This window comes from Vanellus vanellus (genome assembly GCF_965231255.1).
Source record: "Vanellus vanellus genome assembly, chromosome: 8".
Taxonomy (NCBI): domain Eukaryota; kingdom Metazoa; phylum Chordata; class Aves; order Charadriiformes; family Charadriidae; genus Vanellus; species Vanellus vanellus.
The window spans coordinates 5,321,869-5,345,655 of NC_138913.1; the positions used below are offsets into that span (position 1 = coordinate 5,321,869).

The window sequence follows — 23,787 nt, forward strand, 5'->3', positions numbered from 1 at the left end:
CTTCAAGAAGCTTTGCTTTGTTATGTGTTAGAGATACAGTAAGTGGCAAAGAGATGGAACTGAAATGCAGGCTCTGTTGGCTTGGTATTTCTGACCCAAGACACTTGGCAGCAGCGGGTCAGAGGCCAAGGTAGCATGAAATTTAAAGGACAAAGGGAACAATAGAGACCACTGTATGCTGTTCCAGGAGCTGGAATTTTAATATCAGTAGTGGTGTGATAAACTAAACTGGGATAGAGTGAGAACTGTTGCTTACTTAAGCAGTTTAGCAAAGCTTGGAGGATGGAGTAGTCAAAAGCATTAGTACTGACCTTTTTTCTATTTAATTTATTTTCTTGTTTCCCCTGTTGGATCTTTCTTGCTGGTGTGTACAGTAACTTTATCCACTAAAGATCTCTGAGTAGGTGTTGTCTCTTACCTAGGGTAACTAACCAACTTTTTCACCATTATTTACTCACAAAAAGGATTTAATTTGGTAACTAAGGCATGATTTATTTTTCTTTCAAAGAATTTTTTGGCTGCTTGCCATGTGTTTTGCAACTGAGCAACATCACGGTACATTTGGTTTGTCACCTGTGTCAGCGAGCTCTCTTACAGTGCTCGAAACAGTTTTACCAATTTGGGGCTTAGAGTGACTTAGATGAATAAGTTGCATCTTACTGGAAGGTCAAATGAAAGAATTATGGATTTGTAAGTCTCCTTGGTGAAAAACTACAGAAATGCATACCAATTCCAGATCAGCATTGCTTAACAACAACAACAGCAAAATTAAAAAGTAAAAGTAGGAAAGGCATTGCTATGTCTTTGAGGTTTAACAAAATGTGGAAGCTATGTTTTGTTAAACTGTTGCTGAAAGATTTCAAAAGCATAAATTCACATAATGAAGTAGGTTAATTTTTTTGAAACTGGGTCATTACTTCAGTATATCTTATTAGTTTTTCCTCCAGATAACTGATTTGTGCATTGAATGCCATAACTAGGGTTGCTTTTCCACACAGATTTAAGACTAAAAGCTTACTATTCCCTTTTCTCTCAAGTTGAATCTTTTATTACTTTAACAAGGTTAACTTATTTTCTCTAAAATTTCTCTGCAGATACTAGAATCTCAAGACATGTATTTCCTTGGACTGTTGTCTTTGCTTGTTTTGCAAAGCAAAGCCTTCAAGACAAATTTTCCTGATGAAACCATTGCTGAGCTTTCTGTGAATGTTTACAATCAGCTGCGAGCTACAAGAGAAGATGAGAATATTCTTTTCTCTCCTCTGAGCATTGCAATAGCTATGGGAATGGTAGAGCTTGGAGCCCATGGAACCACGTTGAAAGAAATTCGACATTCCTTGGGTTTCGACAGCTTAAAAAATGGTAAGACCTTTTTGTCATGTTTTACTGTGGGTTTTTTTTGTCTTAAAGAAACAGATGGCAATGCCTGAACAATGATGGAAGTGGCCTGGTCATATCCGTGGGTTATTTATTAATCAGTAGGCTTCTTGGCATCCTGTTTGATGGCCTGAGCATGCTGAAGCATGCTTCAGTGGACTCTGCATAAGCTGAGAGATGCTGATGTACAACCCTGGCTTGGGCACCTGAATCTCAATCAGTTGCAGCTGGCTGTTGATCTTAGTTTGCATCTGCAAAATAAGCATGCCTTTTCCTCTTGAATTATAAGAAAAATTTTAGGAACATACTTTTTAGGGATTATAATGAAACCTGAAAGGGAAGGCAGTGGTTTTAGCAACATTGCTTATAAGAAAGTACAAACATTTTTGTAATTTAACTGGAAGTGTCTCTTTCTCTGACTCAACTTGTTTGGTTTTGGTAGGTAGAATCTGTAGGTTCTTTATCCTGATTCTGTGTCGTCAGCATTCTGTCTGCATTGCATGATGTCACATACAGACATACAAGCTAATTTAAGAAACGTAAGCATGTTGGCTGTTTCAGCACAGTACACCACATGTTCCCATCAGCCTTTCTGAGAAACGGGATGCATTTCTATAGCAGAGAACACCGCACCACACACCGTCCCATTTGTAGTGTAGGGTAAGCTACGTCATGCGTGTGGATGTAGTGCTGTGCTGTGGAGTGCAAGCACACTGTTATTGCAAGCAACTGTAATATGACTACAAATGGAGGGGATGAGTGAATGGCAAAAAGTGACTTTGAAGAGGCAATATCTATGAATTCTGATGTCAAAGTAATTGGTTTGAAACCTGAATGAAATTTCTTTATTCATATAACGTGCTGGACTTTAAGCCTTCAGTGAAAGAATTTTGGGGAAGAATTTCTGAATACAGTGTTCAAGATGTGTTTGACAGTACCACTGCAGAGATGATGCCTGTCTGTGGAGACTACAGCACATACTTAGTTCTCCAGTTTGTCGCTAAAACGTTGATAAATTATCCCTTAGCTATAATGGAAGAAGTTAGGCAGTTGATTTGAGCTGGGCCATTCACTGTTCTTGCACATGAGTGGTATCCAGTGTAAGTACTCCAATGATTTCTGCATGGAATATATCATTGCATTCAATTGTTAAGTTGTTGTTTGTTTTGTTTTGTTTTTAATGGTAAATTTCAGCTTCAGGTAGATGATGCAACAGTACAAGCTTCCTATCTTAAAGCAGACTACTTTAATCCTACTCAGGATTCCTCATAACCCAAGGAAATGATTCAGTACTACCCCACGCAGGATCCTGGGAAATTCTAGAGCTGTTTTTTGCAGAGAGAAGTCTATGGGGAAGTCGTTAGCTTCAAAACTTGAAGTTCATTTTTTCTCAAAAGCATGGCTTTTAGGACTTAACAAAAAGTTTTTTAAGGATATGTGGTGGCGAAACATAAAAGTGTGACTTATCAGAATTTAATTACTCTTTTGGTGTTAAAAGGATTACCATTGATAGCTTTGTTTGTGATGGGATCCAATGTCTTGTTAATTATGCTAATTTTAGGTAGTAGAATAAAATAAGCTCTAAATAATGTTCTGTCCTGCAGATTGTTCTTTCAGATCTGAAGGTGTGTGTAGATTTAGAAAGAAGTTAATTAAATAGTAAAACTTTTTTTTTGTTTGCATAAAATGTCTTTGTGAATTTCCAGCAGAAAAAACATGCAATAACTTTCTTTTCTGAAACACTTAACCTGTTTTTCTTTCCTCAGGTGAAGAGTTTACCTTCTTGAAGGACCTTTCTGATATGGCAACTACTGAAGAAAGTCATTATGTTCTGAATATTGCTAACTCTCTCTATGTACAGAATGGATTTCATATCAGTGACAAATTTCTGCAGTTGGTGAAAAAGTACTTTAAAGCTGAAGTTGAGAATATAGACTTCAGCCAAAGTGCAGCTGTAGCTACCCACATCAACAAGTGGGTGGAGAATCATACAAATAGTAAGTTCACGTGATTCTTTTATATACTTCCTGCAGTACGTGTTTGTGTTTCCAAAGTTATACAGTGTTGTTGAAATGTTGCCTTGGCTTTTATCTGTTCCATTTGAGACTAAATTATCTCCTCCCATAAAAAGAACTCCAGATCAGCTCTTTGTGAAGTTGTATTTTCTTTTCGTGCGCAGGCACGATCTGTCTTAAGTAATATTAGCCATTGCTAATCATATAGTAGTATCTATCTGAATATTTTTCCCCTGTCTTAGCATCTTAAAGTACCTGTAACATGTATTGAAGGAGAATGTTTTCATGGTTGGCATTTTAATAGTATTTTAATACAGGTTTTGGTATTAAGTTACAAACAAAAAAAAGATAAATACTATTGCTAACTGCAGAAAAGTTGTCTACAAAGGGGTTATTGGCCTGTGAGTTAGATATGTAGAGTGCCACTAGTTACCTGAGGAACTTCTAGTTACAAGGTACTGAGAAATAGAATACTAAGCAATACAAAAAATAATTTTGAACCACAATATCAGGCCCTGTAATTTAATCTTTTTAGTTTCCTCACATTGGAATAGAATGTTGACAGAGCAGGTGATTTTTAGGAAGACTGTCAACAGAGTTTCACAACAAAAATTTGCAGCAAGGGAGTAAAAGCAAAATATAATCTTTGTAAATATGCATACTGAGATCTGCATGATGTAGTGCTTGCTTTGCTTGTGGAATCCCAAAGATGTGACACTTTCTGAATACATGCAGAGTCTCTAGGTATGGGAGTGAAGTTAGTCCCCCGTTGTAGGGATCAAAGCATAATCTCATTCTGGTTCATCTGACATACTCTGGAGGTTGATGTTTTAAGAGTAATTCAACAGGGGTCTGACTCTAACATCAGTTGTATCACTGTAAATTTGAAGGTATCGAAATCCCCTGTAGGGAATTAACACATCACCATGTAGTTTTAGCACTTAAGAATCCATTCTGAGCATTTAAGAATCCATAATGTTTTGTGGAAATGTATGGCACCAAAGTGGAAAAACACCTCATATAATGCTTTTATTCCATTTTGGAAATTATCTGTTTTTTCCAAGGGAAAATGGCAGCTATTATATTTGTAATAAATTCTGCCCTTTATCTCAAGCTACAGAAATAGAAGGAATGTAAGTGGTGCAGCAGATTGCAGAGTACTTTCAGAGAAACCTGGTGTCTGTCTGAAGAAAGAGTAACATTCTCTTTTTTTTATAAAGAACAGCAAGTTCTCCTGCTTAACACCTGCCACATGTGCTGACCGAGCTCATAACCATTGCCCTGGAAGGAGCTGTGCAGAGCTAACAAAGGCAGCTGTGGGTCTCTTAGCATTAGGTTGCGATAGTAACGGTCCCTCAGCCTAGTCTCTGACCACTAGATCTCATTCTCTCCTGCCTGCCAGCTCTGATGGAGGCGGCTTATTTTCTCATTAGGAAAGGGGTACAAGACAGGCAGGTTTCTAATTCCGGCACGTTAAGCATGATGGGATGCTGGGAGCAGAAAGCATAACTGTCAAGGTTTCTCTGGCCAGAAACATTCTTAACGTTACGTTAGTGTATTACCAAGATCTGGCTATAAAATAAAAGGGAATACGGTGTACCAAATAGAAATGGAAAAACTGGAAGCGTATTCCTTCTCAATTTTTACTTTTTTTTTTTTTTTTTTCTCCAGCCACAGAGAGTGAGTATGGCAGTATGGGTCACATCTCATTTCTAAGAATGTTCTAGATAAAATGAAGTACAAACAGCAACCCAAAAGAAATACTGCCCTATGATATGCAAATTTCTCACCAGTTAGTCAGTGTCATATGCTCCAGAAAGCAAAAATAATCTGTACTTTAAACCATGGATTAAGAAGTAATAATCGGACTGAGGAATGTGTTTATTTTAACACCTTGTATTGCAATGTCAGTTAAAAATAGAAGTGAGCAAGAAAGCTATCTGAAGTAGGATGTAATTCTTCAAGAATAGTGACAAATCTGGTCAGTGCACCAAATTTAACAAAGTCAAAATTATTTTGCTGAAAAGCAAGCTATTTAAGATGAGCCAAAGCAGGTAACAGACTGTTTTCTGGTGATGTAAATGACTTATTGAGGAGTAGGAGCAAAGCAGCTGCCATGCTCAGCTGACATACCTCCCATGAATAGAGCAGATGCTAGATGTTTTTCCTCTTTTGCTTTTCAAGAGCTAACGTCAGTGGAACAAATGCTGTGAATTTATGTTTTGGTGGTGTGTGGTTTTTTTTGGTTTTTTTTTTTATATTTAGTCCTCACTTTGAAGTCAGTAGGACATTACTGAAACTGAATGCTTCCTTTAGAATTGGCCCAGGTGATGTTCCAGTGGGTATACTTATGCACTTCAAATTAAGCACCCATTTAAGTGCTTCTTTGGATTGGAGCCAAAGTTTGTAGAAGTTCTGACCTTAAGATGATAGTGCTGAACTCTATTATAGCACCAGTGTAAATATTCTTTTTGTGACCCCTTTTCCACTTGGTTTCATTGTGGGGTATATTTAAATAGTGATCAAGAAACAGTTGACTTAACATGTCCTCGATGGAAGGGTTTACGCACCTACACTGTGATTTAGGTTTACAAAACACTGGCAGTTTAATTTGAGATTTAATGGAACATCTGAATTGGAAATTACATGTTAGCACAGCTTTTTATTTTCTTGCATTTTTCAAGCTGTCTTAAGTTTTGATTTAATGCTCAATTTGACATGCAGACTGACAGTTGGTTTTCTTCTTAGATATGATCAAAGATTTTGTATCTTCAAGAGATTTTGGTGCTCTAACTCATTTGGCTCTCATCAACGCAATCTACTTTAAAGGCAGTTGGAAATCACAGTTCAGACCTGAAAATACGAGGACTTTTTCTTTCACTAAAGATGATGAAAGTGAAGTGCAGATTCCAATGATGTACCAGCAGGGAGAGTTTTACTATGGTGAGTTGGAGCTTTAGCAATTTAAAGCTAATAAGTTTTCCCTTAATAGGTTTGTTGCAGTAATACTCATTTGTATTGTTGTCTATTCTTTCACCTAGAATTTTAAATATGGTGTTTGCCCAATGAAGAAACTCTGATTTGGAAGTCTTTTTCTAATGTGTGTGCTTGTCTATTATAACTAGATAGCAATATTTATAATGACCTCTTTCCTGATTACTTTTTTTAGGTACATGTTTGGTGCCACGTAGTGGATTTCAGGATGTTTATCCGTTATATCTAACCTGTTTACAATTCTTGAGCTAGTCCTGCTCACTAAAGTATTTTTCCTGTGCTGTGCCAAATATTAAAATGAATGTTTGCTCATTAGTGTTGTGTTATCTTTAGAAAGGTAAAATAGGGGTTCTTTGAACAGCAGAACTATTTTATCTTGAGCTTGAACTCCAAATGGGTTCTACAGCATCTAGCATTGGCAGTATTTCACTCAGTCTCATCATTGACAAATGATCTCTCTGAATAAAAAAAAAAACTTCTACCCATTTCCATGAAAGTCTTGGCAGCCTTAACTTAGATTTCTCTCTGTCTAATCAATGGAAGTTGGGTAATAGGTTGAGAGGTATGATTATCTATGAACTGTGTGATTGCATAAGCTTGTTTTCTTTAGGAAAGCAGATACAAGCCTCAAATCCTATGATGAAGAAACCAATATAAATTTTATACAGAATAGAATAAAGAGGGTCATTTTTAGTTCAAGTATCTAGTAAATACTGCTTAGTATTAGCCTTCTATTTTTCCCCTGTCTCCAGTGAAGACAAAAGAAAATACTTCTAATAGCTTTTGTTGTTGTTGTTTTTCTTTTGTAGGAGAGTTCAGTGATGGCTCCAATGAAGCAGGTGGTATCTATCAAGTTCTGGAAATACCATATGAGGGAGATGAGATTAGTATGATGATTGTTCTTTCCAGACAGGAAGTTCCACTGGTCACATTGGAACCGCTGGTCAAAGCCTCGTTGATTAATGAATGGGCTAATTCTGTTAAGAAGCAAAAAGTGGAAGTGTATTTACCAAGGTGAGAATGTGCTCCCATGTCAATAGAAGGGGAAAGACTGCATTCAAATTGATTGGAGTAGCAGAGTAGGTAAAACTTGAACATCTTGATCAAGTCTGCAGTTATGTAGCACCCACGTGAAGGCTGCTTTGACAAGAAAGCCCCAAGGGTGCACAGTGCAGAATGATGGTTGTTTGAGCAACAGATGAGCACTGCGTTTGCATGCCTTTTGTAAGTGAGCTCCAGAAAGGTGAATTTCATCATCAGGAATACATCCACCCTGAATGATGTTCAGAGTATTGCAGAACTCATTATGGATAAGTTCCATTTAGACAGGAGCCTTAGAAATACTGCAAGTCTGAATTAACAAAAACTAAAAAAGTTTCATTTAGGTCCTAAATAGATTTCTATGTTCTGCTAATTTTAAAAAGTTCCAATGGTGTGTGTTTGTGTAGATACAAACGGTTGAGTGTTCCACTCAATTTATGTCTTTTGTCTTAGTTGTAAAAAGTGATGGTTTCTTTTTCCTTAGAGGAACAATAGAATAACAAGACATTATGACCAGAAAGGATGAAACTTCTGTCAGTTCATTTGTAGGCATAAGTTGTGCATGCTCAGTGGAACATTTGCTCACATATACCACTTGCTTACCTTTCCTAGAATTTTGTTTCATCTGCCTTCAAATATTTTTCATGCTTGCCCTATGCTTGACTTAGTAACAGAGTTGTTTATTACTAAATGTCACTAATAATGTAGAGTTGGATCATGATGCCCTTCAAGTGATTCATAATGATTTCATTGAAGTATTTAAATGACAATATGGCACAAGTTTGATGTGGATCACTTCTACTTCACTTTTGTGGCACTGTGCAGCGTCTATATGGCAGCAGAAAAAAATAAACCATAGTGAATCCTTGTAATCATTAAAATAGTTTTTTGTTTTCGGGTGACTTGGAGATCTGAGTTTGTTATATTTCACATGTAAAGAGCAGGGCAAGAACCCCTGCAGTTTATCAGCTTCCTTTCTTGAAAGACCACTTTCAAGAAGCTAACTGCAGCTGAACACAATAAAACAAAGCTAGGCAGGATAAATTAGGTTGAGATGGACTGGTGCTGTCAGCATGCCCTGATTCCAACTTGAGATGGAATTCCACTTCTCTTTAAAGCAGTTATGCTTGGAGTCAGAGTGGTGAGGGAACAGCAGCATTTAGGGGCTATTTCTCTCTGTCCCTTAGTAAAAGTTCCTTTCTTTAAGTAGCATTTCCTTTGAAGAAGCAGGGAGAACAGCAAAGAGCTGCATTGCAGGTTTTATACAAACTGAACCTACTGTACGCTATTTCTGTGATTTTTGTTTGTTTTTCTCTTGGACCTTCAGGTCCCAGGAGCTTTAGTATTAACAGTCCACTAAGATGCAGAGGACGAGCATTTCTCCTGGGCTATTTCTCCTGCAGGCTTGCTTGGGCAAACCTTACCTAGATATTCTTGAGAAGTAAAATATTGAGGATTTTTCCATTCCCATTTCAGAGCCTGTGCATCAGGTGCTGAAGTTGGACATCTTCTCTCAAAGAATTTCTAGAGTGGGAGATCCACAACAGAAGTCTCTCTCCATTGATTATATAGGGAATCTGTGAAATCTATCTTCCAAATTTAAAAAGCTTAGGTATCTAAAGGTAAATACATGAATATAATTGAAAACATATTCATTATGTTTGTGACTTGAATTAAGTTTATAGAGGTAGTTTTGGGTTTTGTTTGCTTTTAACTAAAAGCGGAGCCTCCAGGATTCTCTGTAAGCAGGTTCGCAGACATGAGTTTGAGGTTTAGATTTTGTGTGATCATAAAATGTCCTTATTGGTTCTGTCCTCAGGCTGGTTGTCATGCCTTTCGGTCTTAGATAAGAACCTCAAAGAACTTGGTAAACATTTGTGAATTAAGGCCATACAAAGGCAAAACAGGGTACAACCAGGTGCTGATTACTTTGAGTATTTTCAGATTCTAAAAGATAACTATCATAAGCTTGAAATTCCATATAGTAATACTGCAGTTTCCTTACAAAAATTCCAAAGATTAATTGCATGCTCCCAAAGTGCTGGATTTCCATTAGGGATTCAGAGGTGATCTACAGGATTTTATCAATGCTCTAAATAAACACTTCATAAATATTTTATGCTGTGACTCAGAAAGGCATGTTATGAAATGTGGCCTGCAGGCTCTGTCCACTGAGAAATTGAAAGCAGTGGAATAAAATTAAATTTTTATGTCCTGAAAGATGGTATCCAATTATAAAGTGAACATTTTTTAAACTTCTACATTTGTAATAGGACCTGAATGACTCGCTAAAGCAGAGTTAATCACAACTTTGCAATTTCTGTCTGCATTATCTGTGTGCAAATGAAATTGTGTATTATTCCTCTTAATAGCAAAGGAGAGATTTTTACAGAATTGTTAAATTATACTTTCTCATTTTCATTTTCGAATCATTGTTTCCAGCTTAACCCAGACTAAAGTGATCAACATTTTAATCCACTTTTTGCATAGGAGTGAAACAGACCATGAATCTAATTTACAAAGCTGTCTCTCTAACATAAATTATTTGAAGAGCATAGGAGGAAGTATTACCTAATAATAGTGCTACAGTCTTCAGATCTCCTCTTAAGGATTGTTCCAGTATGCCTGGCTCTCTCTAATGACCTTCTTTCTTTTTTGTACATTTAAAATATCTTAAAAATGCCTTAGTGATGAAATGGTAAGCTATTTTAGCTTAAAGTTTTCTTTTTCTCTCTGTCTCTCAAGAAAAAAACCCAAAAACCAAACAACCAAAAAAAACCAACCCGAAACCAAAAACTCCAGACATTCTCTCTTTTTTTTACATACTCTCTGAGTCCCATTTTCAGGAGGAATAGCCCAGTACTCATTGTTTTTAAGATGCAATCGTGGAAGAGGCATAAAACTGTCCCACTGAAATACGCACTTAGCCAACTTCTGCACCCCATATTTAGCCCTGGATAGAAGGACCTTGCCAGAGAAAAAAACATAACCTGTCTTGCTTCACCTGGCTAGAGCAGCTGTATTGGGGTGTTTTTGTTTGTTTTTCTGTTAGTAGGGGTTTTTTTTTGTTGCTTTTTTGTTTTCAGGCTATTAAATCATGCAGGCCAATTCTAGCATCTCAGGACAACCTAGCTGAAATTTCAGCCAAAATGTTGGAATTGATATCAGCTGGCAGCTTTGTATTGTAGGCTGCTTGCTAAGTTAAAAGAGTGATTCAGAATTTTTTGCTTTCAGTCATTCAGAATTCTTCATAATTTTTGAAATTGCAGCCTTTGGAATGAATTGTGCTAGGCTCCAGTTCACTTCTGTTGTGTAACTAGAAAGTGTACCCTAATCCTTCTTGATTCTGTGGAGCATCTAAGGACTTCACAAAAAAAGTCAAAATTTCAGAAGGGTTGCAGAGCATCATACAAGATGAAGCCATCTTTCCTTCTGTCTTTAAAGTCTGTAAAATAGAAGAAAGATGGCCTGAAACGGTATGCACGCAAGTGCAAGGTCCTGCACCTGCGAGGAAGAATGCTAGGCACCCAGTATAGGTTAGGGGTGGACCTGCTGGGAAGTAGCTCGGAGGAGAAGGATCTGGGGGTTGTGGTAGACAGTAAATTATCCATGGCCCAGCAATGTGCCCTTGTTGCCAAAAAGGCCAATGGAATCCTGGGCTGCATAGGGAAGAGTGTGGCCAGTAGGTCGAGGGAGGTCATTCTCCCCCTCTACTCTGCACTGGTCAGGCCACAACTGGAATACTGTGTCCAGTTTTGGGCTCCCCAGTTCAAGAGGGACAGGGAACTGCTGGAGCGAGTCCAGCGAAGGGCAACTAAGATGATGAAGGGACTGGAGCATCTCCCTTATGAGGAAAGGCTGGGAGCGCTGGGACTCTTTAGCCTGGAGAAGAGAAGGCTGAGGGGAGACCTCATTATGGCGTACAAGTATCTAAAGGGTGGGCTGAAGGAGGATGGAGCCAGGCTCTTTTCGATAGTTCCAAGTGACAGGACGAGGGGCAATGGGCACAAGTTAGAACACAGGAAGTTCCGTTCAAATACACGGAAAAACTTCTTTACGGTTCAGGTGACAGAGCACCGGCACAGGCTGCCCAGGGAGGTGGTGGAGTCCCCTTCCCTGGAGATTTTCAAGACCCGCCTGGATGCAGTCCTGAGTGATGTGCTCTGGGCAATCCTGCTTTGGCAGGGGAGTTGGGCTGGATGATCTCTAGAGGTCCCTTCCAACTCTGAAAATTCTGTGATTCTGTTAAAGTTAATGCTCTATTCAAAACCTAAAGGTTCAGATATATAACTAAGGAGACTATTGATGACATAAATGTATCATTTTAATCTAATGCTTGTATAAGTTTTAAATTTCATTAAAATATCATCATTCTCTGATAAACTTTCCAGAGAACTGCTCGTTAGTTTCTCAGTCTAATTCTACTTCCTAAGTAGAATTCTGTTCTTCCAGGCATAAGTTTCATAATGTTTGAAAAGAAGTCTTTTGAAATGGAACAAGCTTTCGCCCAAAGCCTTGCCCTTAGGATAAATCTCAATTTGTCCTTCCAGCATAGTAACGTAGCCTAGAACATGGCTTGCAAGCTAACCCTGAAATCCTGCCAGGTTAGACTCACATCTGCATTTGCACTAGCAACTATTTGTTTTCCCTGTTCTTTGCTCACAATCAAAACCCAATTAAAACTTTGCCACCAGAGTAATTAGAAGCTTAGTCAGAAATGCTTTATATTCATGTTCGCAACTGCTGGTCTTTGCTTATGCTATCTAAATAAAAACGGAGTATCTTTCGTACTTTGATACTCCTTCTTTGCCAACAGCTGCCTGTGAAATTTCTGCTGTCCTTTGCCTTACTTAATATTCTATTCTAGTATGTGTACAATTAAATTCAGGTTTTATTGTAAACCTTTTTTATAAAAAGTAAGCATTTACATTAGCAGCTGCATAATTTTGTAGTGAGGTTTTTATGGTCAGGGACTGTACATAGCATTAGCCTATTTTTGATTGCTTCTGCATTGGGGAAAAAAAAATCCAGCTGTGAGAGTAAACTAAATTGTTTGTAAGCATTTGTGTAGAAGGTGTCACTATGCTATACTATTGGTGCCGAATCTTCTACTTTACATTATTTACTTTGGTGTTTCGGTTGTCATTACCTAGAAATTTTAATTTTCTAATAACAGTAAGTACTGCTTACATTCTGGGCTTTTTGTAATTTTCTATTACCTTCTCCAGGTTCACAGTAGAACAGGAAATTGATATGAAAGATGTCTGGAGAGGTCTGGGAATTACAGAACTGTTCAGCAGTAGTGCTGACCTCACTGCGATGTCTGGTAAGAGGCTCTTGTGTTGTCTCTCAAGGTACATGACAAAGTACTAAAACCACCTAAAGGTAATTGACAAGATTGTCAAAGTGGTTTTATGGAGAAAAAAAAAAAAAAAAAAAAAAACAAACCCGACCTGCTAGCAATTTTTTGATCCTTTGGGATTTTTGCATAATGCAAGAGTGTGCTCACTGTAGGAGCGGTTGGCGCAGAAATCCATCAGGGTTTGTGTGTGAGGTGGGGGATTTTTGACCTGGGAAAGTTCACTCTGAGTATTTCAGAATTGGATCTCATTAGAAACATAGAGAAAGTATAATACTATGCAAGTGGCAGATCCACGTTAGAGCAATATATGGCTTCAGTGCCTTTATGGCAAATGGATTCGCACATCAAGGGAGTTGTCATCTTTTATCTCCAGAGGCTATTTGTTCACAGCATTAAGAGCATTAAGCTGTTGTACAATTAGTCATCTCCCCAGATACCTGCTGTATAGAAGCAGCACAGGAAAGAAAGGATTCTGAGACAAAAGCAAATTAGTCACATATGCTGCTTGCCTATTTCAATACATTGTCTACAGTTTATTTTCAGAAGTTAAAATATGCAATACATTTAGAAGTTCAGGTGGAAATGAGATATTTCTGCTTTTAATATCTCCTAAAAGGTATTGAAGTGGCACAAAATGGAAGTTGAGTCATCTTTGCCTGAGAAGTTGTTTCATTTTTGTGTAACAAAAAGAGCCACGCAAGCAGTGTATTTAGCATGGTCTGTCTAGACCTGAATTTTGACAAACCCGGTTGTTGTCTACCTAGAAGCCCGCACCAGAGTGAGATTGCTATCGTTGCTCTTGTAATTTATGCTTATATACTGTGCCCTGTATTTTTTTTCTGTGTGTTACTGCCTAATCAGCCAGATCAATCCTTAACTGATGGGAAATACCTGTTCTTAATTATTTGTCTCTGGAAGCAATCACACCTGCATGGTTTATTCAAAATAGTGGTAATGAAGGCGAACATTCCTCTAAAATTTACAGCAGAAATGTTTGCAATTTTCATATCGTTTTCACTTTTGCTAAGTTTTTGAAATACTGTTTATAATGTATCATGTAGCTTATTCCACTATTCTAATGCTTTCATATTTCCACTGAAATTGTGGGAAAAGCTAGTGTTAGCTAATGTGAAAAAGAATTTGAATAAATGAAAAGTCCTTTAAAAATAACATTTTTTTGAAGAAAAACACCTTCAATTTCTCTACCACCCCAAAGAAAAGTAAGCTTTCTAATAAGTTCTGGTCTAGAAAAGTATTTACTTGAGGAAAAGTACTAAGCAGAATGGAAAATACACAGGGGGAGACTGAACCACAAAAGCAGTACTTGGCTTTTATTTAATTTCATGTAAAATTCACCTATATATTGGAGATTAATTCTGTAGTCAAGAGGTTAGCAGAAAGATTGGAACGTGCTTGTATTTTAATCCACGTGACTAATGACTTGTTTAAAGTTTTATATTTTTGACAATTGTACTGCACAAAATCAAAATACCATGTTTTGCATGGCTGAGTTAACTCTGCCATTTAAAGATTCTTGTTTATTAAGTAATGTAGAGCAGCGTATAGAGAGAATTCATGAGTTTTACTGTAACATTCTTGCTTTCCACTTAAAAGAGCATGTGCGACCAGATGATGAAAAGGTCATTCATAAATTAAGAATAAGAAAATGTTTTTAATGTCTTTAATGAAAATCCAGCTATTGATGCTATGGATATGAAATTTTAAGTAATTAAAATACAGAATATGTTTCCTACTTCTAATTTTCACAATGTAAAATGGAAAGGGAGAAGGAAGGGGAAAAAAATCATCAAGAAAAATGTGGAAAGCTTGGTTTTGCAAATACCTGAATAGCATAGAATCATAGGGTTGGAAGGGACCTCTGGAGATCATCTAGTCCAACCCCCTGCCAGAGCAGGGCCACCTTAGAGCAGGTTGCACAGGAACATGTCCAGGCGGGTTTTGAATGTCTCCAGAGATGGAGACTCCACCACCTCCCTGGGCAGCCTGTTCCAGTGCTCTGCCACCCTCGAGGTAAAGAAGTTCCTCCTCGTGTTTAGGTGGAACTTCCTATACTCAAGTTTGTGCCCGTTACCTCTTGTCCTGTCACTGGGCACCACCGAAAAGAGCCTGGCCCCATCCTCCTGGCACCCAGCCTTTAAGTATTTATAAGCATTGATCAGGTCCCCCCTTAACCGTCCTTTTTCTAGACTAAAGAGACCCAATTCCCTGTCAGGTAACAGAAGTTGAAGCCAGAAACTTGCATGCATCTCGGTGTCAGCCCTCTGGAAAATTTGGCACTTCATGAAACCTTAAATGCAGTTACTTGAACAAAATGTTTGTCTGGACACTTAATTTAGGAATATACAAATCATAAAAGAAGACCTAAGGATATTTTTGAGAAATTCTGTTGCATTTAAAAATACTCTCCTCCCCCTCTCCTGTTGCTCTTGCCTTTGGATTATTGTCAAGGAAAGCCTTCTGCAATTTCAACAAAGGCCCTAATCCTGTAATCAGATCCAGGCACAGATTGTTAAATTGAGTGAAATTCTATGTGGGCTTAGTGGATATAAATCAAATTGCAGGATTACAGACTTATTTTTCAATATTTAGAATTTTTTGCTTTTTGCACTCAATCTGAAAAATGGAAATGGATGAGTCAGCTTTACCTTCTGGGATGTCTGGACTATGAGCAACCAAAGAGAAAGTATTAATCCAGATGCACGTTTTAAATGTTTCTCTCTTGCAGAAATTAAGTTCTTTGTCAATTAACACAGGTGAGTAGGAGGACATTCCTATTTGGCTGTCTAATTGCATGTATTCTGAGTCTCGCTTTCAGCAAAAGACTTTGACAGGTTTTACTTGCATCTGTGTTTCCATCAGGAGTTCAAAATAATCTTGAAACAACTTCTGGTATTTGGGAGTTTATAATTTACACAGCACGTAAACTTGCTACTTGAGTGTTTTGATACCACTTAGGATTTACCCTTCAACTAATTTCAATACTAAAATTCTACTTCCCTTTCAAATGATTATAATATTTCTTACTGTTGTATAATGCCTTAAAATGGCAACTGCTTTTAACGTCAAGGTGACCTGCATTTCAGTAAGCAGTGAAGTAATCTTAACGACTTACTTTAACAATGTAGTTAGATGCACCAGTCCAGTAAACAGTTCTGCAAAGTCTTGACTGAGGTAGGTATAATTTTTCTGGGACAACCTAAGTTAGAAAAGCCAATAAACCTGCATGCTTTTTTTGAAATGAGACTTGCGGAGCAACCAGTTGGCAGCTATGAGTAGGAGTTTGCAAGCATATGGAGCGTAATGACAAATGAAATGTGATGCTAACTGAGTCATGTACATTAGAAGTAAGTCTCAGATTACTCCCACAAATTAATGGGTCCTGCAGAAAGCTTCAACTTTGATACCAAATCCCCAGGGTCCTGCAGAAAGCTTCAACTTTGATACCAAATCCCCTTGGGACTTTTCTAAGATGCTAACAATCAAATCATGTTGGTTCTTATGAAAATCCAGATTCAAAGAAGCTACTAGAGAAAAATGACATGATAGTAGATACTCAGGTAAGCTCTACCTTATCCACAGTGAAAGCCATAAGGGAAAGATGTATAAAAATGACAAGATGTGTATGATATTGAAGTATTGCAGTCAGTGATTTGGTAATCACAAAATAGAGCAAAGAGAAGAATGCCTGAATACTTGATGATGTTATGATGCTTCCATGTGAAAATAGATTCATTCACTTCCAAGAGAGATGAATGAGAGGGATGTGATTTGCAATATAAAGAGAAGAGTCTAGAGAAAGGAAATTGGGATGTGGAATTGCTCTTTTGGCCATCCAAGGACAAAGATACCCAACTAAGTGAAAGGCAACAAATTGAAACCAAAGAGAAAATACTTCTCTTGTGGAAAATGCAACCATAGAGATCTTTGCGGGGTATTCTTTGAGTTCATGAGATGGGTAGGATTTGAAAAAAAAAATGGCTTCAGAGCAATCGGAACTATCTATACTACATTGAATAAAGGCATTCTGTATATTTTGTGGGTTAGAAACTTGGTTTAGGCCATAAGGCATATGCTGGGTGAGAGGGTTGTGCTGTTGTTTCCATCTGTAAGGCTTCTGTCTTGTTCTGAAACAACAATATTACTATAGCTGGAGCAGTGTGCTAGACTAATTGGACATACTGGTCTCATCTGCAGTGGCACTTCTTCTTCTGTTCCTGTCAACTTAATGAAATATTGTTGGGGTTTTTTCATACTCGGTTCCTGAATACAGTTACAAGTAGGCCTACTGTTACACCCAACAGTGAATGTTAACAAAGTTTATGCTGTCTGAATTAGGGTCTATAAACTCATCAGATGGGAGACCAGTCTTTTAAGGTGCCAAGTGCTCTGACCAGAAATATGCTTTGGAGTACCACAAGCACCACCATGCTATCCAAAATAAAACATTCAAGATAAAAACACAAAGTATTGCCATGAATATTACAGGTCACACGAGTAGGCTTAAATGCTGTAAAAAAAAAAAAAAAAAAAAAAGTGATCAAAATATGTGATGCTAAGTGGGCATTTCTTTGTTTCTTATTAAACGTAAAAATTTGTATGGGTTTAAGGAACTCCAAACCGGCGTTTTTCTCTAAAGGCTGAAAAATTGTTTTCTTTTGGTATGTGTTGTATAGCTCAAATTCTTAATAGAGCTTTGAAATGGTCTCAAGCAAGGATAGCAAAATACAGCTGCCTGAAAGGCAGAATTTGCAGAAGTGACCAATAAACTTACCAAGGATCCTGTTAACTGACATGTTTACAAAGGCAGCATACACACGTAATATGAGACAGGCACAACAGGACTTGCTGATGTGCATGGATCTGTCACCCTTTTTGCCTTAGGTATCTATCCATTATCACCTATGTAAATGTTCTTCCACATCCAGTGTTTGTTCTAAAACATTTTTTGAAAACTTGAGTCTTAATGGGTCCATAATGTAATGGAAGCTTTAGGGGATGACTGTTTAACACTTGATTGCAGTATTTAGTTAGCTTGTGATTTATTTTTTGCAGGTAGTACTTGAGGTTTAAAGGTGACATTAGTGTTGGAATTCGACCAGGTTGTGTTTTCAGGTGGCTTTTCTATTAACAGTTCAGGAGACAAAAGCTGTGAGAATTGTGCTTAGTGTTCAAGATAAGTAGATGCTGCGTGTCCCGTGTTTTAAAGTAACACGGTTGAAACTATCCTAGCTTTATCCTAGCTTTCAAGGTGGCATTATGGAAGGCTTGGAACTGAAGCCTAGAACTAGTACAATATTTAGCAATCTAGTATGTTTTACTACACACAATCCCAAAGGGAATGATTTGGGGCTTTTGTTAATGAGATTTAAGTTAAGCAGCTGAACTAGGAGGTTTACTTCAGTTCTGAGTGTATGTAGCAGTAATGAGATCTGCGGGGGATAGACACTTTAAACTGCTGTCTCTTGTGGTTTTGGCTTGCATTAGGATTAGAACTAGTGGCTATTGTGAGAACCAAAATAAATGGGTAACAATTCGATGAGTAGTCTCAAGCTTTCCCTCCTTAGTCAGCCTTCAGCTAGAGTTTTGGTGTTGGAACATTTTGTGAAGGATCAGAAATGTAAGATCGTATAGCTCTCATCTCACTAGGGGGGTTAGAGTAGGTTTTCATGGTTGTGTATCTCTCTTGAGAAAGCTTTTATTCTTAACTGCCACTTGTGCTATGTCATTACTGTGGATCTTATGCAGGTACATTAAATGTATATCTAATGCTTTCATCTTTCTGATGAAACTTACTCAAACAGATCAAATGGTGTTGTGTGTCTTCCTTCCTGCAAGTGATGAGTATTCCAATAGGTCTGATCATTTAGTCACAGAAGACAAGTAATGAAACATCCACTGACCTAACCTGGAATAGGTTTGGCCTGAAATTAGAATAGTGACAGAAAGATGGAAAACAAGACTGAGAAAACCTAGTTCCATGGTGGTTTTTGCAATAAATATTTATCTTCAGCTTCTTTTAAATATAATGACAAGAAGAAAGAAAATACCTAATTTTCTTGGAGGAAATCTATATTGGACCTAATGCAGAAATAGAATTCTTTATTTATAAGCATTTGCCGTATAATCTCATAATCCTTTTTCCCAATGGTTGCATTTAAAATCTTGTGTTCGAGGATTGTCTTTTATTCTGTCTGGTGTACTGGTGCTCTAGGCAGTGCCAAACTGTTTTAATACTCATAGTGTCGGAGAGCACTACAAACTTAAGCAAGGTAAACGGTGCTAGTAAAGGTATTCTCAGGAGGCACTTTAATGCAACTCCTATGCACAAGTTCTTATCCTTCCCTACTTGATATGGAAGATGGACAATAGTGTTGGGGTTTTTGGCAGTGGTTTGGGTTTTTTAAAGTACTTCAATCTCACTGTTGAGCCACTTGAAATATGTTTCCTTTTCCTCTCCAGATAACAAAGAACTTTACCTTGCAAAGGCATTTCACAAGGCAATTCTAGAAGTTAATGAGGAAGGATCAGAAGCTGCTGCTGCCTCAGGTACCTGACTGAAAAGCAGAACTAAAACAAACGTCTGGTTATTCAGTGTTAATTAATTTTTTTTAAAACTGACTTGCTGTACAGACAGGAAAGCTAAATAGCACGTAGCGTGAAGACACAGCATAGCAAACATACTGCTTTTCAGAAGAGAATTCTGGAAATGAAAAATGTTAGCATGTTTAACATGGTGTGTTTCACAAAGAATTTTGAGCATCCTGTGGAAAACCTCTTCTTCCTTATTTTGCTTCTGGTTGTCAGAAGGGTGCAGACTGCAATTTATACTTTATTGAACTTGAGCATTTGTAATTTTTGATCTGCTAATTGAGACAGAGGCATTTGGTGCAGAATAGTTAGAAAGAGCTGAGAATTGTTGCAATTGCATTTTAATAAGCTTGTATACAGAGATGCAAGATGGGAAGTGCTAAATGCAAAAACATAGCTGGCCAGGATTAATGCTAGGAGGCCAAGGGATTGGTTTACTTTTCAATCACATGCTTTTCCTGGAAACGGGTTACGTTAGTTGCCAATATATATCATTTCTAACTGTCTCTACTTGTACTAGTCTTTGAGGAAAGGAAGAATGACTTTTCTGGGCATGGATATCAGTAACTGGGTTGAATGGTAACATTAATACAAGCAGACATTACTGGCATGCACGAGTCTTTATTAACAGTGCAGTGAACATGTAAAAGTAAACCAAACACTGGGAAATGTTAATAATGTCCTGGAGAAACCCATGCACCTCCAAATAAAAATAAGAAAGAGCCAAATACTGCCTGATTCCCTGTTAATTTTACTTTCAGCCTCTGCATTATTTAAAGAGTCAAGCTAAAAGCTGCAAGATCAGCCCATTTAGTTGTTGCATATTCCGTAGTTATTAAAGGTTACCTTTTACTATCAACTGCAGGCTTGAAGCTGTTTGAAACAGGTCAGCAGTGCTGTCTAGTGTAATGCATTTTCTTCCTACAAGTGAGCAGGACTCATAATTCTTCTTAAGGTTCTGGATCTTTTAATTTATAAGCTACTCGCTCAGCCTGAGAATTTGTGCCACTTTACCCTGTTAATCATTCTTAAAGCATAAATAGGCATGCAGTTATTCTGTAGGTCTATTTCATTTTCAGTTAGATTTTTCATGCTCTTTCTTGGTGACGCCTAGTTCTGTGAATGTGGAACTTCAGTGTCTGCTCGTGAGCTTCACAGGTATCTCTCATGAAGAGCAGGAGAATGTGCAGTGATACTTAACAAGATGCCTGTGTTCTTTTTCCTTTAGGAATGATTGCCATTAGCAGAATGGCAGTGCTGTATCCCCAAGTTATAGTTGATCATCCCTTTTTCTTTTTGGTCAGAAACAGAAGAACAGGTGAGAATATTACAAACTCTTTGACATTTTTCACAATACGTATCAAGTATATGAAAGAAAATTGCCTATTTTGATCAATGAACTGGCTTTGTATTATGAATTTTCCTTAATTTGTCTTAAAATACCTGATATTGAAAGACTGACCTTTTCTATGTCCCCTTAATGTTTCTCCAAGCAAGACACCAAAATCTGACATAATCCTGAAAAATATTCACAATTATGTGATTAAAAACCCCAGGGAAGAAAAATTCACCATTTTTCTTCAAAGAACACGGTGTTACAGCCCTGAATATCCATAATCATTGCATTCCGTAAGAGCTTGGCTGTAGTAAGGCCAGTGAGATATGTTCCCAATACCAAACGGTTTGCATAATGGACAGGTATTACAGCTATGAATAATTCTGTTGTGCTCTTGAAGTGTTCTCTGTCAGGCAAGGGATGAGAACAGCACTCGCTAGCAAAATGGACAATGACTAGGGAATTCCTTACTTTCATATTTGTAATTTGTCTTAATGATGTGGATCTGACTGGGTGACAAAACATTACTGTGCACACACAGACTATCATTTGGGTCTCTGTTGTGGTATCTCACATGTTCTACAAGCAAACTCTGATAGGTTCAGTTTGATTTTTTTTTTTTTTTTTTTCTCGTATTTGAGATCCCCATCATAGGTATCAACGTTTATTAAACATTTAGATTGCAGTAGTGCTTAGAGTCTAGCTAGGTAGGGTCACTTGTATGTGAGGCATGATACAAACTCTCTTTTTTGACCAAAACTAAGTTGAGTATCCTTGCTCTCATAAACATATAATGAGGCAAATATGTATCTGGAAGAGGGTATCTGACCTTTTCCCTACTTGGTATACAAAAATCTCCCCAAAAAGAAAAATTTCAATCAGAACAGAGTAGAGCTTGGTGGCCTTGGGACAGTTCTTAATGTTGCACGGGTCTTGTTGCATGTAGAAAGAGGAATTGCCAACAACTATAGTTAAAGCCTGAAAGCTCATTACTAATCTAGAAATCTAAGGTTAGAAACCTTTTTAAAAAAATCTGTGATCGTTACCCTTCCTCTCAAGAATACCCTAAGTGCTCACGATTGATTACTGTGTTTAAAAGGGTTAGATAGAAATGCAGAAAATGGGTAATATGTAAATGGTGATTAAATAGCATAGAGGAGCAGTATTCATATAGAAAATTCCTTGTGTTCCTCTAATGTGGAGTAAATCTGTGAACTCAAAGTATCTATCTATTAGTAATCATTAACTGATTGGTGTGGAGCTTCTGGGGCTCACTTTTAATTCTATGAGGAACGTTGTCCAGCAGCTCAGGCAGGTGAGGGTCAGAAGTGATCGTAAAGGTATATGCGAGTATATATGTATATATGATTAGGTATCCACGCTCCAGTTAAGGTTAGCTGCCACCTTGGGAGCCCCCCCAGCCTAGAAACCAGTACTGTGTCATAACCGCTTGACCTCAGAGGCAGTACTTCATGGGCCTTCAAGCATTGAAATGAAAGTGAACCTTCATGTTGATTTCTGGTGGGTTTTCAATCGAGCCTTCAGAATAAGCAGAGGGGCACTGAAATGCAGAGAATTTCACTGGTGTTCTCTCTACTGTATCAGTTCTGACTGCACAGGGGTCCTCTTCTTTAGGGCTGTTGATTCATTGCCTTTCATGGCTACCAAGTTCTAAAATTTGTGCACCACATGCTCTAGAACTTACTATCAATATTCATCGCCTTATGACCTCAACTTCTCCTCTTGGTTCTGACATCTTTCATTCCCTTCCTCCCTTCCACTTTTTCCACAGGTACTGTGTTATTCATGGGAAGGGTAATGCACCCTGAAGCATTGAATACAAGTGGTCATGATTTTGAAGAGCTTTAACTGCCACCACCTACCAAAAGGAGGAGATAAGCACATAGTTTGAAATTAATATATTTAAGGTTTGCTGTGTTTTCCCCTAAGATATTGTTTAAAATGCTTTCAGATCTAATTGTGTGCAAGTTAGTTTCCAGAGGAAAGCTTACAGTATTAAAGTAATGGTTCCGTTTCTGTCATTGTGATTGCCGTGTCCTTAAAATAAAATTGTGTACATGTCAACAACTGTTTCTTGTTCTAGTGAATTGTAAAGCAAAAAACTGCAAATCCATTATTTGTAATTTTTTTACAGTCCAAAGACTGACTTGATCAATGAGACAGGAGCGGAATGTGTGCAGCTCTGAATAATGCAAATGAAACCTTGATGATAATTTATAGAGTTGAAGAACTACATCTGGAAAATGTGATCGTTTCCTGTTCCTGTAAAAGCAGTAAACAGACTGCGATATGCTGTCTCATCAAAGTTAATGGAACAAATTAAGCCTAGTGGATTTTATTCTATAAGATAACTGTGGTAGACTTTGTGTGAACTCTCCCACATGTGATTCTAAAATGTTGCTTTTATGAATGCAGCTGCATGTGACTCTGCAATTCACCTTCCGTGACTGTTGATACCAATAAAATTTGATCGCATGAATATTTGACACTAGTCAGTGTAGAATAGCTATGTATGTGACTGAAGTAAAATAGTTGAATAGTCATGTCATGCGTGTGGACATGTTTTTCTATCCCAAAGTGGTTGTTCTACTTAACCTAAGCTCTGCAGTATCTCACTTCAGGGATCTGGAATGTAAAAAAAGTTAAAAAAAAAAAAAGCCACAAAAAACTAATACCCTTAATTTTAAGTTTCTAAAAATGTTCTATTCATGAATGTCTAAAGGAACAGCATAATCCTTTTTATTCCCTAACTTTTTATTGAGAATCAAGTGACAGAGAGGAGAATGACACACACGACAAGTAAATATTAGCAGGGCAATTAGTTGCCATTTCCCTTTACAAGAGGAGGAGAAGTACCAGTTGTCACCAGAGAGGCATACAATTATTTCTTCCCTCATTGTGCAAATTATAAAAAGAACAGAAATTTTTTAGAAGGTAACAGAGAATAGGAGAAAAGAAGGGAGGAGTTGCTTTGAAACAGATCATAAATACAAACTTTTGGGTAATAAGTGGTTTTCTTCTCAGTCAATAGG

The 23,787-nt window shown here is 37.6% G+C and overlaps 1 protein-coding gene across 1 annotated transcript; it reads left to right on the plus strand.

Moving 5' to 3' along the window:
- The first annotated feature begins 1,107 nt into the window (after positions 1–1,107).
- On the plus strand, positions 1,108–22,813 carry SERPINI1 (serpin family I member 1). Its single transcript, XM_082487152.1, has 8 exons — positions 1,108–1,362; positions 3,144–3,374; positions 6,141–6,335; positions 7,196–7,400; positions 12,656–12,753; positions 19,270–19,356; positions 20,627–20,716; positions 22,527–22,813. Exons 1-8 carry the CDS (start codon positions 1,113–1,115, stop codon positions 22,601–22,603), a joined length of 1,233 nt encoding a protein of 410 aa, XP_082343278.1. The 5' UTR covers positions 1,108–1,112; the 3' UTR covers positions 22,604–22,813.
- Positions 22,814–23,787: the final 974 nt, after the last annotated feature.

Excerpts from the sequence above, each read along its gene's own strand:
- SERPINI1 (XM_082487152.1), top strand. The coding sequence starts at position 1,113 with ATGTATTTCCTTGGACTGTTGTCTTTGCTTGTTTTGCAAAGCAAAGCC. Across the intron at positions 6,336-7,195 it reads GCAGGGAGAGTTTTACTATG|GAGAGTTCAGTGATGGCTCC; the intron begins GTGAGTTGGAGC and ends TTTCTTTTGTAG. Across the intron at positions 19,357-20,626 it reads AGAAGCTGCTGCTGCCTCAG|GAATGATTGCCATTAGCAGA; the intron begins GTACCTGACTGA and ends TTTTTCCTTTAG.